Below are 17,691 nucleotides of genomic sequence, written 5' to 3'. Positions count from 1 at the left end.
AGGATTGCTGTCTCTTTGCTGATTTTTTTTTTCAATGTCTGTGGACTTAATAAGTCATTTCACACCACAAAGAATATTTAATAAATCCAAAAAAGGAAAGAAGAATATAAGGACAGAAGAGCTTCTGTCTCAGTTCTCTGCAACTGAGGCCCCCATTGGAAACTGATCTCAAAGTTCTAGCCGGTTCACCGAAGAAACGTCACTTTGCCAATGTTTTTCATCCTTTTAGTGCTCAAAAGGTACAGAATGACTCCATGCTGTTGTCAGTTTTAAACAGTCATACCTCCATCTCCCACGGTAACAGTTTACTGCAGGTCCATAAAAACAGGGGAGGAAGGAGCGCTGGGGAGGGCCTGTCATTTTAGAGGGGACTCCACCTCCACCTTGGCGGGAAGAGAGGATCCAAGCAGGGCCCCAGCACCTCCCTCCTGCAAACAAGCTCTCTGCACACGCAAAATTCAGTCCCACCTCAGTTCCTTAAACAGGTACATCTCTGAGTAACAGGTCAACTCCCAGAGGAAATGTGTCCACAGAAAAGACTAGGATGGCCATCTGGTCACTCTGTGATCCATCATAATTCCAGGAATCAGGAGCTGCTGGACTTGGAGTGGAATGGCTCAGACCACATCCGCCGCAGGTCACCCTGTAAGTAGGCCATCGTGAGGAGTGGCAATAAGTAAATGGCACCAAATAGAGAGGAGGGCAGGCTGTGCTGCTTGGTGAATGCGAGATGCCACAGTAGCAGTGAGCAGACCTACAAAATATCCGATGAGGGTGCAGTGAAAGTAGGAGACCTTCTGCATGCATCCAGAGATGTTGGTGGGTCCAGAGACGGCGCAGGAGTCACTGTTGGCTTGTTTCTTGTAGTTGTCATAACGAAGGACAAAGCACAACAGGAGTCCAGGCATCACAATGTCTCCAATGCCCAACATAGAGAAGTGACTGCCAGTGGAGCTCGGGAAAACCAGTTTCCCAGGCAGGGACAGGTGAGGAACATTGCGCCCAACATGGGCCCCAAGTGCAGCTTCCGGAAAAGCAATTGAGGGGATTGTCAGCCAGCTAGGTGGACGCCTTCACCATGACGTTGCTATTGAAGATGTAGGCAGAGGAAAACACCCAAAAGACACCATAGATTAGGAGCCCTGAGGGAAGCAGGTAGGAGACCTTGAGGCTGGGCAGGCGGATGAAGGCGATCATGGTGACACAGAGACCCATGGCCAGGGCGTCCATGAGAAGCCAATGGCCGGTGAGAACCCAGATGAAGACAAGCATGACAGACAGAGAGAATGATAGTAGCTCAGCAGCAGTGAAATGTCCACAGCAACTAAAGGAAATCTTGTTCTGAGGTGAACAGGGTCTTGTTAAATACTGGCACATCGGGAGAAGAAGAAAAACAAAAGCTATCATTGCAAGAACTACTGTACATATTGTAAAAACTACTTAAACTGAATAAAGAAGAACATAGCTAGGAGAGAGATAGATACTTCAATTGGAAGGAACAGGGCCTGGGTAGAGTCAATAGTTTGGATACTATTATTGCTGCTGTTGCCCCTGAAAGACACCAAAGAAATGTTACTGTCTTTCTCTTTCTTTGATTTTCGAAGTCCATATTAAGGGACCTGAAACTACCGTAGACTATCAGGAGAATGGACATAAGAAATGTAGACACTTGACTGGAATCCACCAGGGAAGAGGCCCACCAGTAGGTCTGCTCCGTCATGGCGCTGACTCTCAGGGGCTCCACTGCAGGCTCTGGTAGGGCCTGGTGCCCCGGGGGAGGGGAGGGGGGGGGCGGGGGTGGGGCGACAGGCTGGCTGGAGCAGAGCGGAAGGCGCCACCTACGCCTAGGCGGAGGCCGGGCGCTGGCTCCCTGGCTTGCTAGGCAGGCGGGCTGGGGCAGAGGCGGGACTCCGAGGCGCCTGCTCCCTGGGCCCGGGGCGGGGCGGGCTGCGCTCTGGGTGGGCCGCGCTCTGGGTGGGCCTCCCTCACGGCAGCTCCCCTGAGGCTCTAAACTCAACACGGCCCCGGCAGCGCTGAGAACAAGGTGCCCCGGGCGGGCGGACAAGTGGGCCCTGCGCTCACTGCGCACAGGGCCAACGGAGAACCGTGTTTGGGCAGCGGTGGCGGCGGCTGGGGGACATGGCAGGGGAGGAGGTGGCGGCAGCTGAGGGGGGCGCTAGGTGGTGAGGAGAGGCAAATGGGCTCACACCCGCAGAGGAGAGGAGAGGAGGGCGGGGGCCACTCTTTGCTGATTTTTTGTTTAGAGGATTTATCCAGTGATGTCGATGTGGTATTAAAGTCCCCTACTATGATTGTATTGCTTTTGATCTCTCTCTTGCTATCTTCCAGGAGTTTTTTTTTTTATGTATTTGGGTGCTCCTGCATTGGGTGCATATATGTTTACCAGGGTTATATCATCTTGTTGTATCAGTCCCTTTAGTATTATGAAGTGGCCTTCCTTATCTCTTGTTATGGGCTTCACTTTTAGTACTATTTTGTCAGATATAAGTATTGCTACCCTAGCTTCTTTTTCATTTCCATTTGCCTGAAAGATATTTTTCCATCCCTTCACTATCAGTCTGTGTGAGTTCCTTATTCTGAGGTGGGTCTCTTGTAGACAGCAAATATATGGGTCAGGTTTTCTAATCCATTCAGCTACCCTATGTCTTTTGATTGGAGCATTTAGTCCATTTATGTTCAAGGTTGTTATTGATAGGTACTTGTTTTGTTGCCATTTTCATTCTTCATGCCTGTGTTCCTTATTCACTTTCTATTTCTTCCTTTTTACAACATTCCCTTTAGCATTTCTTGCATTGCTGGCTTAATGGTTATAAATTCCCTTAGCCTTTTTTTCTGTGAAGCTCCTGATTTCTCTTTCAATTTTAAATATTAGTCTTGCTGGGGATAGTTTTCTTGGATTCAATCCCTTGCTTTTCATCACTTTATAAATTTCATTCCATTCCCTTATGGTCTGATGTGTTTCTATTGAGAAAATAGTTGATAATCTAATGCAAGGGTCCTCAAACTACGGCCCGCGGGCCACATGCAAATACAAATATTGTATTTGTTCCCGTTTTTTTTTTTTTTTTTTTTTTTTTTTTACTTAAAATAAGATATGTGCAGTGTACATAGGAATTTGTTCATAGTTTTGTTTTATTTTTTTATTTTTATTTTTTTATGTTTGTAGTAATATTTTAATGAACAAAATAGAAAAAATACAATGTGTGAGTTTTCCCTCTTAGGTTTATAAGATATCAAACCTGTTTTAATACATTTACTTTTAAAAGCCTTCTGTTTAGCAGCACATGCTATACCAGTACATACACGCTAGTCTTTTACTATAATTAGTTTTCATTTCAAACTAGTGACTTGCCTTTTTACCCATAGCTTTATACATTTCATTTCCCTTATAAAACACTTGATATTTCTAGTGGTAAATTTTAGTCAACATATTACATAGACAAAATCTGGATTTTTAAAATGAATATTGTTAGTACTGTAGCATGATGGGTTTAACTGAACATGAAGCATAATAATAATTACATTGTACTGCTTAAACTAAGTCACAGCTGTAGGATTTTAGAGAACAATGAATGAATAAGTAAGATGATTTTTCATCAGTGGCCATTCATTATTTTGCTTTTTGGAACCTGGAAGAAATTGTCTTCTTTGAGCTTCAAATGCTCTGGTAAATCTAGTCGTTTCTTAGCTTCCTCAATATCACCTTGAATTGCTGAAATAAGTGACTCTAAAGAATCAAAGTTCTTTTCTGGTCCGAGGTAGCCAGCAATGGCCACATTGAGGATTTCCCCATAGAAGTCCTCTTTGAAGTTATGCATGATATGAGTTTCCATGGACTTCTTCGTGTTCTTGTGGTATGGGTTCCATCCTATGCTCACCACCATCTTATGGACTTCTCCGGTTCCCACACTGGCCCATCCGTAATAAATGCCAGTGGACACATCAGCAGGAAAGTTGGCGGTGGGGATGCCCAGCTGCTTGGAGCCGCGGCCAAAGCCCCGCACGACCTCGCCGCGGCAGAAGTACGGCAGAGGCTTCATGACGCCGTCCGCTCGGGTCTCGGGCTGCAGCCCAGTCCTCAGGTCCGGAGGAGCCGCCGTGGAGGTGGTGTCCAAAAGGCTGCGAGGCGCCGAGGACACTCCGGCAAGTCCCTCCTGCTGCTGATCCAACAGAAGCTGCCAGGCGACTGGGACGCTGTGTGTCCGCCTCCCATAGTTTTTTTTTAAACTATAGTCGGGCCCTCCAACGGTCTGAGGGACAGTGAACTGGCCCCCTATTTAAAAAGTTTGAGGACCCCTGATCTAATGGGTGATCCCTTATGTAACTTTCTCTCTCTCTCTCTCTCTCTCTCTCTCTCTCTCTCTCTCTCTCTCTCTCTCCCTCTCTCCCTCTCTCTCTGCCTTTAATATTCTTTCTTCGTCCTTGATGTTTGCCAAATTAATTATGATGTGTTTTGGTGTCAGTCTTTTTGGATTAATCTCTTTTGGACTCTGTGTGCTTCTTGGACTTGTGTGACTTTTTTCTTCCCCAAATCAGGGAACTCTTCTGTAATTATTACTTCTAATAGGTTTTCTATTCCTTGCTCAGCTTCCTCTCCTTCTGGCACCCTTATTATGTAGATGTTGTATCGTTTCATGTTGTCCCAGAGCTATCTTAGGCTTTCCTTCTGCTTTTTTTTTTGTGGTGTCTTTCCACATTAGCACATTCAGACCTACTTAGTTCTTTAAGACTAGATGATTGACTCCTTCTGCTTTTTAAGTCCCCTCTCCCCCCAGTTGCTGCACTGCTTGGGTGTTTTTTCTGCCTTGTCTTCTAACTCACTGATTAGGTCCTCAACTTTTTCTATTCTACTGTTGAAACTTTCCTTTGCATTCTTTATTGCAGCTATGTCATTCTTCATTTCCTCTTGATACTTACATGTTTTTAAATTTGGCTTCGATCCTTTTCAGCAGCCTTATAACCATTACTCTGAACTCTTCCTCTGACAAATTGCTTGCCTCCATTTCATTTATTTCCTTTTCTGGTGATTCCTCCTTTCTTTCATATGGGGGTTGTTTCTTTGTCTCCCCATTTTTGCTCTTCCTTTGTGATTGTTTCTATGTATTAGATCAAACTGCTATGCCACCCAGATTCTTTGAGTTTGGCTTATATAGTAGATGTTTTGTCAGACCCAGTGGCACAATCTCTCATGTCTTCTGGGCTGAGTATTCTAGGGATACCCCCTACTTGGGATATTTGGGTTCTCTTAGTGTAGTTGGATCTTGAGTGTTATTGTCCCATTCATAGATGGAGTCTCCTCTCAGGGTGTCTGGTTATGTGGCTAGCTCTCTACCACGTTGAATGAACAGCACAAAATACAACTCCACACAACTCGACACAAAGAGAACAAAACACAAATGTACTCATGACACTTATAACCCCAATAAAAATGACCACCAGAGAAAATAGGATTAGGAGAGAGAAAAGAGAGCAAAAATGATATAGAGGAAAGAAAAAAGGTAAGAAAGAATAAAAAAGGGGGGGGGGAAAGTATGGGGAAAATATATAGGGAAAAAACACTACAAAAACCCCCAAAAACAAATAAAGCAAAAAAAGCAAACAACCACCTAGAAAAAGGGGGTGACAGAATCTGTAGAGGCAGAGCTTATATACAGAGGCAAAGTTAAGAAATTAAATGAAAAGTGGAAGGACCATGGATCAGAATAGAGAAGTTAGGAAGAGAATGAGTGGATAGGAATAAAAGAAAAATCCTATATAATAAAGAAGGAATATGCAGATTAACCATTACTCCGCCATAAAGATGGCAGCACCCACAGCAGAGGCTGGGGTTTATGTAACACAAGATGGTTGCGCCCACAGAGGAGGCCGAGTTTCTGTAACAAGCCTTAACAAGCAATCAGCAGGGACCTGAGGCTGTGCCCCCCAGTCCCCATGGGGCTTGTTTGACAGAGGACCTCAGGCCATGACTCCCACCTGGTGGGGCTTGATGGGGGACCTCAGGTCACACCCTTTGCCCAGCAGGGCTTGACAGAGGACCTGAGGCTGCACCCCCCCACCCACTACGGTTTGACGGGGGACCTCAGGCCACACTGCCTGCCCGGCAGGGCTTGACAGGGGATCTCAGGCCGTGTCTGCCACCCATGGGGGCTTGATTGGGGACCTTAAAGTGAGCCCTCCTCACCAGCCCTAGCTGGGGGACCTCAGGCTATGCCCCCCACCGTGACACTGGGCCAGGGGACCTAAGTCTGCGCCCCTTCCCCCAGCAGAGCTTGACAAGGGTGGGACCGGCTAGGTGTGGATCTAGTCCAGTTGGGGGTGGGGGGTGGCCCGGTCTGGGTCTTTTTTTTTTAATTAATTAAATCTTTATTGTTCAGATTATTACATTTGTTCCTCTTTCCCCCCCCAAAACTCCCCTCCACCCAGTTCCCACCCCACCCTCCTCCCTCACTCCCCACCCACAGTCCTCATCCATACGTGCACGATTTTTGTCCAATCTCTTCCCGCATCCCCTTCACTACTTTCCCCCACAAGAAGAGCCAGTCCACTCCCTTTCTATGCCCCTGGTTCTATTATAATCACCAGTTCATTCTGTTCATCAGATTATTCACTTGATTTTCAGGTTCACTTGTTGATAGATGTGTATTTGTTGTTCATAATTTGTATTTTTACCTTTTTCTTCTTCTTCCTCTTCTTAAAGGATACCTTTCAGCATTTCATATAATACTGGTTTGGTGGTGATGAACTCCTTTAGCTTTTTCTTATTTGTGAAACTCTTTAGCTGACCTTCAATTCTGAATGATAGCTTTGCTGGATAAAGTAATCTTGGTTGTAGGTTCTTTGCATTTATCACTTTGAATATTTCTTGCCACTCCCTTCTGGCCTGCATGGTTTCTGTTGAGAAATCAGCTGACAGTCGTATGGGTATTCCCCTGTAGGTAACTGACTGTTTTTCTCTTGCTGCTTTTAAGATTCTCTCTTTGTCTTTTGCTCTTGGCATTTTAATTATGATGTGTCTTGGTGTGGTTCTCTTTGGATTCCTTTTGTTTGGGGTTCTCTGTGCTTCCTGGACTTGTAAGTCTATTTCTTTCACCAGGTAGGGGAAGTTTTCTGTCATTATTTCTTCAAATAGGTTTTCAATATCTTGCTCTCTCTCTTCTTCTGGCACTCCAATAATTCAGATGTTGGTATGCTTGAAGCTGTCTCAGAGGCTCCTTACACTATCTTCGTATTTTTGGATTCTTTTTTCATTTTGCTTTTCCAGTTGGGTGTTTTTTGCTTCTTCGTATTTCAAATCATTGACTTGATTCTTGCAATCCTCTAGTCTGCTGTTGGGAGTCTGTATAATATTCTTTATTTCAGTCCGTGTATGCTTAATTCCTAGTTGGTCCTTTAACACAACCTCGAGGGTCTCATTAGATTTCTTGTAGATCTCATTAAGTTTATCGGCAGTTTCTAGAAAATTCTTGAAAAACCTTAAAAGTGTGGTTTTGAACTCTATATCCAGTAGTTTTTTTTCCTCCATTTCTGTCATTTGTGTCCTGTTTCTTCATCTCGGCATTTTTTAAGCTTCCCTAGGTTGATAAAGTGGTTTTCTGTGCTAAGTGTCCTCTAGGGGCCAGTGGTTCAGCCTCCCCAATTACCTGAGGAGGACACTCTTGGTGCACCCCCTTGTGGTCTTTGTGCACAGTCTTGTTGTAGTTAAGGCTTGATTTTTGTAGGTATCAGTGAGAGGAATTGACCTCCAGGCCAATTGACTGTGAGAATAAGTTGTTTCTGCAGTGGGAGAACTTCTGTGCTGGAGACACCCCTCTGGGGCAAGACTTGCTTCAATGGGGCTTTGGTGCTCACTGAGTCTTCCCCCTGAGTATGTCCTTTATGGTTACACAGAGCTGCAAACTGGATGGTCCCACTCTGACCTCTGGGTTTCCTGGCTCCTGGATCTCTAGTGAGGTGCTAATCTAGCCTTTGCCTGAGGCTATCCAGCAAAAGCCTCGCTGCAGGTCTTGGGCGGGGCAGGTCCCACAGGATCAACAGGGCATGGCTAGCAGTTATGGCTGCTCTCAGTCCAGCCTTCAGAGGCTCTGCTTCTCAGTGTTCCAGTAATCGCTGCAAACCCCTCAGAGAGAAAGCTGTCCTCGAGTTCCGACCGATGCCAGACAGTCTCACTTCTCCTGTATGAATATGAGTCCCTAGAGACTTGCCCGGAACTGGAGCTCAGAGCCTGAGACTCCCTCCCAATTGAAAACGACAACCGCGTCCTCAGCCGCCAGCCCGCTCAGCATGCACCTCGCACCTTAGTATTTTACTTCCACACTGCGCCTCCTCTGAGTCTTGGTATGCTTTTCTCTTTCCTTCTAGTTGTAGATTTCCACTCAGCCAGCCTTCCTGTGGTTCTGGATGATGTCCATTCCGTCTTTTAGTTGTATTTTTGAAGTGGTTGTTTGAGGCAGCAAACTCCAGTGTTTACCTATGCCGCCATCTTGGTTTCTCCCCCAGGTCTGGGTCTTGCATGATTTTGAGGTGAATGTGGGTGGGCAGGGACTTTATTCTGAGTCCCATGGTGCACCCCAGACTCTGACAGGAGGAAGATTTTCATATACATTTTACTGATTTTCTTTCATCTCTGACACTTCTATTATAGAGAAAGGGCAAATAGCAATATTAAAATATTTCCTCTAATTAATCCCCGTTTAATGTGCCTGAATTTCATGCACCAGACCACTAGTCTACACTAATAAACGACAAAGATGCTAATTGATCATACCTTCACTACACCAGAAGCCACGCCCACCAGCCAATCAGAGCTACTATATGCAAATTAACCCAACCAAGATGGCGGCCGGCAGCCACAGAGCTTGAGCAACCAGGAGGCTTGGTTTCCCAAGCAATGGAGGAAGCCAAGCTTCCTGCCTGCCCTGAGCTGGCTGTGGCCTTGGCTCAAGGCAACAAAGTTTCAATTATAGAAGATAAATAAATCCCAGATACCTGCTTGCAGCCAGCCTCCACTGGAAGCTTTGGTGGCTGGGGGCCATGGCCAGCCTGCAAACAGCCATCAGCCCCTCATCCAAGCTGGCCACACCTTCATGGGGTGAGGGTCCCCACTAGGGGGCTTAGCCAGCCTCAAAATGGCCTTCAGCCCCTCACCCAGACTGGCCAGGCACCCCAGCAGGACCCCACCCTGAAGGGGCTGTGGCCAGCCTGCAAACAGCCATCAGCCCCTCACCCAGGCTGGCCAGGCACCCCAGCGGGGATCTCCATCCTGAAGAGGCTGTGGCCAGCCTGCAAACAGCCATCAGCCTCTCACTCAGGCTGGCCAGGCACTCCTATATAATAAACGGGTAATATGCAAATTGACCCTAACAACAGAACGACTGGGAATGACTGGTCACTATGACACACTCTGACCACCAGGGGGCAGGTGCTCAATGCAGGAGCTGCCCCCTGGTGGTCAGTGCGCTCCCACAGTGGGAGCTCTGCTCAGCCACAAGCCAGGCTGTTGGCTGCCAGTACATCGGTGGTGGTGGGAGCCTCTCCTGCCTCCTCAGCAGCGCTAAGGATGTTTGACTGCAGCTTAGGCCTGCTCCCCACTGGCAAGTGGTCATCCCCCGAGGGCTCTCAGGCTGCCAGAGGGATGTCTGACTGCCACCTTAGGCCCAGTCCCCCAGGGAGTGGGCCTAAGCCAGCAGGTGGTCATCCCCCAAGGTGTCCTAGACTGCGAGAGGGCACAGGCCGAGCTGAGGGACCCCCCTGAGTGCACAAATTTTTGTGCACCGGGCCTCTAGTAAATAAATAAAAAGATGAAATGAAATTTTTTTAATTAATTAATTTATTCATTCATTTACTTTTGGAAATAGAGGCGAGAAGGAGAATAGAGGCGAGAGGAGATAGACTTGACTTTTGGGAGTTAAACTAATTAAACAATAGGAGAATTAGAGAGCAAGAGAGGAGAGGAAAAACAAAAGCATAAAGTTGACTATGAAAGAGAAAAAGAAGGGTGCATGGACTTGGAGCAGAGGAGAGGACATTAGATATATGAGTAAGCCAACAGATACTACAATAATAATAATACTTCAATAAAGCAGATAAAGGAGGCCAATTTTTAAAAAAATATATTTTATTGATTTTTTACAGAGAGGAAGGGAGAGAGATAGAGAGTTAGAAACATCGATGAGAGAGAAACATCGATCAGCTGCCTCCTGCACATCTCCTACTGGGGATATGCCTGCAACCCAGGCACATGCCCCCAACCGGAATCGAACTTGGGACCTTTCAGTCTGCAGACCGACGCTCTATCCACTGAGCCAAACCGGTTTTGGCAAAGGAGGCCAATTTTTAACAAGGGGTAAAAAGAAAGGAAAGATAAAAACTAAAATGAGGATAAGATAAGAGAAAACATGATGAAAAAATGAGAAGGGCAGAAGAAAAGGGAAAAATAAAAAATAAAATAAAATAATAAAAAATAGAATAAAGAAAAAATAATACAAAAAATAAAAATACAACAAAAAAGAAAATAATTTAAAAAAATAAAAGATAAAAAATAAAAAAGTCAAGTATCGTTTGCTTCAGCCGAGTTTTAATGTCCCATGGGGGCTGGTTTAAGACCCCACTCTTCTGTTCTTTCTGCCACTTCTCAGTTTCCTGTAAGTAGTCAGCACCGTGTTGAAGTTCCAAGGGATCCATCACTCCTCTGTTTGTGTCTGTTTCCACAGCCTTGGCTACAAGCAGGGAGTACCAATCTGCCCTCTTTGCCTGTCTGCCTTCTGTTAAGCTTAATCACTCAAGTGTCTGTTTCTGACAGAGTTTTAGGTGGGGGTGGTGCTATATTGCTTTTCTGGTACTGAATGGCCCCTCTTCATCCAAGTTTCTGAGGGCTCTTTGGGACTATTCAGAGTCTTTGTTTCCTTTGTAAAACTCAAGGTGTAGGCTGGGTGTTGCTGTATTAGCTGCCTTGAGGCTGCTGGGACGGGCTGGCTCTTGAGGAGAAAAATGGCTGCTTAGGTTTGGAGGGTCACGAATGTCTCAGTGCCAGATTCCTGGTCATTTCTCCCTGTCTTGTTCTCCTCCACAGCTTCTCCCAAGACTCCACAAATCTGCACCTCTACCTGCACCACAGTCTCGGATGAGTGTTTGTAATTGAAAGGTCCTATGGACTGGGTTTAGCAAATAAAAGCAAAGACAAAACAGAGGCAAAACAACCACACAACTGTGAATTTCTCTCTTTCTGGCACCACGCGGCTGGGGCAGCTCTTCAGGTGCCTTTCTGGGTGCAGCCTCTCATGGCTGTGGACTTAGATCTAGATTCCTCAGCTGCCAGCAGCCCTGTGGACTTCCTTTCTACAATTGCATGTTATGCCTGTCCCCAAGGGACATGGACTTGGTGCAGTATAGCTTCCTTCTGACCTTCTTGGCCCATTGGAGAGAGACCCGCCTGTCTCTCTCCAGCCCAGATTCCTGCTCCTACCATTCTCCAGGTGTCCTCTGCTCTTCCTGGCTATGAATTGTCTCACCAGCTGAGTCTAATTTGCCTATTCTGGGTGGATGTTATTCGATTTAGTTGCTCCTTCTATCAGCTCTGGAACAAGGTTCAGGACATGTCTGCTTATTCAGCTTCCATTTTTCCTCCCCCATGTTATATATTTTTATTGCAACAATAAATGGGGTTGTTTTTTAGTTTCTTGTTCTGAGAATTCCTTATTGGTGTATAAAAATGCCATCAGTTTCTGAGTGTTGATTTTGTATCTTGCTGCATTGCCGAATTCAGTTATTAAATTGTCTTTTGGTGCAGTCTTTAGTGTTTTATATCGACAATATAATGTCATCTGTGAATAATGAATTTTACCTTCTCCTTTCTGATTTGGATGCCTTTTATGTTTTCTTTTTATCTGATCACTGTGGTTAAGACTTCCAGTACTATGTTGAATGAGTGGTGAAAGCCATCCTTATTCAACAGGACATCCCTGTCTTGTTCCTGTTCTTAGGGAAATGGTTTTAGAGTTTCCCTTTGACTATGATGTTGGCTGGAGGTTCGTCATATATGGCCTTTATTATGTTGAGGTATGATCCCTCTATTCCCACTTTGCTGAGAGATTTTATAAAAAATGGGTGTTGGATTTTGTCAAATGCTTTTTCTGTGTTTATTGATGTGATCCTGTGATTTTTGTCATTAAATTTGTTTATGTGATGTATTCCATTTAGTGATTTGTGAATGTTGTAGCAGCCTTGCATTCCTGGAATAAATACCATTTGGTCTTTTTAATATATTTCTGGATCCGATTTGCTAATATTTTCTTGAGGATTTTAACATGTATGTTCATCATGGATATTGGCCTGTAAAGCTCTTTTTTTGCAGTGTCTTTATGTCTTTTTGAAATGAGGATAATGCTAACCTCATACAAAGAGCTTGGAATTGCTTCCTTCTCTTGGATTTTTTGGAATAGTTTGTGTAGAATAGGTATTAGTTCTTTGACTATTTAGTAAAACTCCCCTGTGGAGCTGTCCAGACTCCTTTCACGATATCTCATAGATTTGGGGTTGTTATTTGTTCATTTTCCTTGTTTCTGGCATGTTTTTTAACAATTTTATTTATTTATTTATTTATTTATTTATTTATTTTTAATATATATCTTTTAGGGTAGAGGGATAGAGTTAGAAAGATCAATGAGAGAGAAACATCGATCAGCAGCCTCCTGCACACTCCCTACTGGGGATGTGCCCGCAACCAAGGTACATGCCCTTAACCGGAATTGAACCTGGGAACCATTCAGTCTACAGGCCAATGCTCTATCCACTGAGCAAAACCAGTTAGGGCAATGTTTTTAATTTTTTTTTAAAATATATTTTATAGATTTTTTACAGAGAGGAAGGGAGAGAGATAGTTAGAAACATCGATGAGAGAGAAACATCTATCAGCTGCCTCCTGCACATCTCCCACTGGGGATGTGCCCGCAACCCAGGTACATGCCCTTGACCGGAATCGAACCCGGGACCTCTCAGTCCGCAGGCCGACGCTCTATCCACTGAGCCAAACCGGTTTCGGCAATGTTTTTAATTTTTACTTTTTCCTTGATCTCATTGTTAACTGCTTCATTGTTTAATAACATGCTTTTTAGCCTCCATGTATTTGAATGTTTTTGGGCATTTTTATTGTTGTCAATTTCTAGTTTAATGCTTTGTGATCTGAGAAAATTCTTTTTTTTAAAATATATTTTATTGATTTTTTTACAGAGAGGAAGGGAGAGGGATAGAGAGTCAGAAACATCGATGAGAGAGAAACATTGAACAGCTGCCTCTGCACACCTCCCACTGGGGATGTGCCCACAACCAAGGTACATGCCCTTGACCGGAATTGAACCTGGGACCTTTCAGTCCACAGGCCAATGCTCTATCCACTGAGCCAAACCAGTTAGGGCATGAGAAAATTTTTGATATTATTTCAATCTTCTTGAATTTGTAGAGTCTTAGTTTGTGTCCTAACATTTGGTCTATCATTGCACTCGAAAAGAATGTATATTCTACAGCTTTGGAGTGAAATGTTCTGTAAATGTTAATTAAATCCATTTGATCTGGTATTTTGTCTAGGGCCATTTTTTCCTTGTTAATTTCTTTCCCCTAGAAGATCTACACAGTGATGCCAGGGAGAGTTAAAGTCCCCTACTATGATTTTATTGTTGCCTATTTCTCCCTTAAAGTCCTCCAGAATATTTTTTATAAATTTAGATGCTACTATATGGGGTGCATATGTTAAACAGGGTTATATCCTCTTATTGTTTTGATCTCTTTAGTATTATGAAGTGGCCTTCATTGTCTCTTGTTATGGCATTCAGTTTGAAGTCTATTTTGTCACATATGAGTGTTGCTACCCAAGCTATTGTTTTCATTTTTATTGGCATGGAAAATATTTCTCTATTTTTTCACTTTTTTCCTGTGTGAGTCTTTTGTTCTGAGGTTCATCTCTTGTAGACAACATATATATGGGTCATGTTTTCTATACATTCAGCTACCCTATGTCCGTGGTTGGCAAAGCGTGTCACTTGCCAAATGCGGCTCTTTGGCCCCTTGAGTGTGGCTCTTCCACAAAATACCACGTGCGGGCGTGCACGTACAGCGAGATTGAAACTTCGGGGCCCATGTGCAGAGGTCGGTATTTTGTGGAAGAGCCAGTATTTTGTGGAAGAGCCACACTCAAGGCGCCAAAGAGCTGCATGTGGCTTGCGAGCCGTGGTTTGCTGAGCCGCAGTTTGCCGACGACTGCCCTATGTCTTTCGATTGGAATATTTATGCTATTTACATTGAAGGTTATTATTATTTTTTCTTTTTTTTTATTGCTTAAAGTATTACAACGAGTATTACATATGTCTCCTCTTTTTTCCCTCGCCCTTGACAATCCCCTGGCCTCCCCTACCCCCTAGTGTCTTATGTCCATTGGTTATGCTTATATGCATGCATACAAGTCCTTTGGTTGATCTCTTACCCACCCCCCTCCTGCCCTCCCACCCTCCCCGGGCTTCCTGCTGTAGTTTGACAGTCTGTTCGAGGCAGCTCTGCCTCTGTATCTATTTTTGTTCAAAAGTTTATAATGGTCTCTATTATCCATGAATGAGTGAGATCATGTGGTATTTTTCCTTCATTGACTGGCTTATTTCACTTAGCATAATGCTCTCCAGTTCCATCCATGCTGTTGCAAATGGTAAGAGTTCTTTCTTTTTTACAGCAGCATAGTATTCCATCGTGTAGATGTACCACAGTTTTCTAATCCATTCATCTCCTGATGGGCACTTAGGCTGTTTCCAGATCTTAGCTATGGTGAATTGTGCTGCTATGAACATAGGGATGCATATATCCTTTCTGACTGATGATTCTGGTTTCTTGGGATATATTCCTAGAAGTGGGTTCACAGGGTCAAATGGGAGTTCCATTTTCAGTTTTTTGAGGAAACTCCATACTGTCTTCCATAATGGCTGCACAAGTCTGCATTCCCACCAGCAGTGCACAAGTGTTCCTTTTTCTCCACATCCTCTCCAGCACTTGTTGTTTGTTGATTTGTTGATGATAGCCAGTCTGACAGGTGTGAGATGGTGCCTCATTGTTGTTTTGATTTGCAACTCTCGGATGATTAGTGACTTTGAGCATGTTTTCATATGTCTCTTGGCTTTCTGAATGTCCTCTTTTGAAGGTGTCTATTTAGATTCTTTGCCCATTTTTTGATTGGATTGTTTATCTTCCTTTTGTTAAGTTGTATGAGTTCCAAATAAATTTTGGAGATTAGGCCCTTATCAGATATGACATTGACAAATATGTTTTCCCACACAGTGGGTTTTCTTGTTGTTTTGTTGATGGTTCTTTTGCTGTGCAGAAGCTTTTTATTTTGATGTAGTACCATTTGTTTATTTTCTCTTTAGTTTCCAATGCCATAGGAGCTGTATCGGTGAAGAAACTGCTTCGGCATATGTCTGAGATTTTTTGCCTTTGGATTCTTCTAGTATTTGTATGGTTTCCCGTCGTATATTTAAGTCCTTTATCCATTTTGAGTTTATTTTTGTATATTGTGTAAGTTGGCGGTCTAGTTTCATTTTCTTGCATGTATCTGTCCAATTTTCCCAACACCATTTATTGAAGAGACTATCTTTACTCCATTGAATGTTTTTGCCTCCTTTGTCAAATATTAATTGAGCATATTGGTTCGGGCTGATTTCTGGGCTCTCTATTCTATTCCATTGATCTATATGTCTGTTCTTGTGCCAGTACCAGGCAGTTTTGAGAACAGTGGCTTTGTAACACAGCTTGATATCTGGTATTGAGATCCCGCCTACTTTGTTCTTTCTCAGGATCGCTGCAGCTATTAGGGGTCTTTTTTTATTCCAGATGAATTTTTGGAGAGTACGTTCTAGGTCTGTGAAATATGCCATTGGTATTTTAATGGGAAGTGCATTGAATTTATAGATTGCTTTGGGCAGTATGGACATTTTAATGATGTTGATTCTACCAACCCATGAACACGGTATGTTCTTCCATCTCTTTCTGTCTTCCTCTATCTCTTTTTTCAACGTCCTGTAGTTTTCTGAGTAGAGGTCTTTTACCTCTTTAGTTAAGTTTATTCCTAGGTAGCTTAATTTTTTTGGAGCGATGGTGAATGGGATTGCATTTTTAGTCTCTCTTTCTGCACATTCACTATTGGTGTATAGAAATGCCATGGATTTCTTGGCGTTAATTTTGTATCCTGCTACATTGCCGAATTCTTTTATTAAGTCTAATAGTTTATTGATGGAGTCTTTAGGGTTTTTTAAGTATAATATCATGTCATCTGCAAATAAGGACAGTTTTACTTCTTCTTTTCCAATTTGGATGCCTTTTATTTCTTCTTCTTGTCTAATTGCAATGGCTAATACTTCCAGTACTATGTCGAACAGGAGTGGTGAGAGTGGGCATCCCTGTCTTGTTCCTGTTCTTAGGGCAAATGGTGTTAGTTTTTGTCCATTGAGTACGATGTTGGCTGTGGGTTTGTCATATATGGCTTTTATTATGTTGAGGTATGATCCTTTAATTCCCACCATGCTGAGAGTTTTTATCAAAAATGGGTGTTGAATTTTGTCAAATGCTTTTTCTGCATCAATTGATATGACCATGTGGTTTTTTTCTTTCAATTTGTTTATGTGATGTATCACGTTTATTGATTTGCGGATATTGTACCATCCTTGCATCCCTGGGATAAATCCTACTTGGTCATGGTGTATGATCTTTCTGATGTACTGCTGGATCCGATTTGCTAAGATTTTGTTGAGGATTTTGGCATCTATGTTCATGAGGGATATTGGCCTGTAATTCTCTTTCATTGTGTTGTCTTTACCTGGTTTTGGTATTATGGTGATGCTGGCTTCATTGAATGAGTTTGGAAGTGTTCCTTCCTCTTGGATTTTTTTGTAGTAGTCTGAAGAGGATAGGTTTTAGTTCTTCCTTGAATGTTTGGTAAAACTCCCCTGTGAAGCCGTCTGGTCCTGGGCTTTTGTTTGCTGGAAGCTTTTTGATGACTGCTTCAATTTCTTCCATAGTTATTGGCCTATTGAGATTTTTAGATTCTTCCTGATTAAGTTTTGGAATGTTGTATTTTTCTAGTAATTTGTCCATTTCCTCCAGGTTGTCTAGTTTGTTGGAGTAGAGTTGTCCATAGTATTTTTTAACAATCATTTGTATTTCTGTGGGATCTGTTGTTATTTCGCCTCTATCATTTCTGATTTTGTTGATTTGGGTCCTTTCTCTTTGCTTCTTGGTGAGCCTGGCTAGAGGTTTGTCAATCTTGTTTATCCTTTCAAAGAACCAGCTCTTGGTTTCATTGATTTTCTGTATTGTTTTTTTGTTCTCTATGTCATTTATTTCTGCTCTAATCTTTATTATCTCCTTCCTTATGCTCACTCTTGGCTTTTCTTGTTGCTCTCTTTCTAATTCTTTGAGCTGTAGATTTAGATGATTTACTACCATTTTTTCTTGTTTGTTGAGATAGGACTGTAGAGCTATAAACTTCCCTCTGAGGACTGCTTTCAGTGCGTCCCGAAGGTTTTGGATTGTTGTGTTTTTATTGTCATTAGTTTCCAGGATGTTTTGAATTTCTTCTTTGATCTCATTGGTAACCCAATCAATATTTAATAACGTGCTATTCAGCTTCCAAGTGTTTGAGTA

General features: G+C 43.2%; 1 protein-coding gene and 1 pseudogene across 2 annotated transcripts; both read right to left on the bottom strand.

Moving 5' to 3' along the window:
* Positions 1–586: 586 nt before the first annotated feature.
* On the bottom strand, positions 587–1,720 carry LOC308535971 (signal peptide peptidase-like 3; annotated as a pseudogene). Its single transcript has one exon. The product of its transcript is annotated as a signal peptide peptidase-like 3 (transcript).
* Positions 1,721–3,617: 1,897 nt separating this feature from the next.
* Positions 3,618–4,112, bottom strand: LOC308511143 (riboflavin kinase-like; the record flags this gene model as incomplete). Its single annotated transcript, XM_081081133.1, has 1 exon — positions 3,618–4,112. The coding sequence occupies exon 1, from the start codon at positions 4,059–4,061 to the stop codon at positions 3,618–3,620; it is 444 nt and encodes a 147-aa protein (XP_080937259.1). The 5' UTR covers positions 4,062–4,112.
* Between the last annotated feature and the right edge of the window lie 13,579 nt (positions 4,113–17,691).

The sequence above is a fragment of the Myotis nattereri genome (assembly GCF_964212035.1).
Source record: "Myotis nattereri genome assembly, chromosome: X".
In the NCBI taxonomy this organism is placed as follows: domain Eukaryota; kingdom Metazoa; phylum Chordata; class Mammalia; order Chiroptera; family Vespertilionidae; genus Myotis; species Myotis nattereri.
This window is presented reverse-complemented; position numbering and strand designations above follow the sequence as displayed.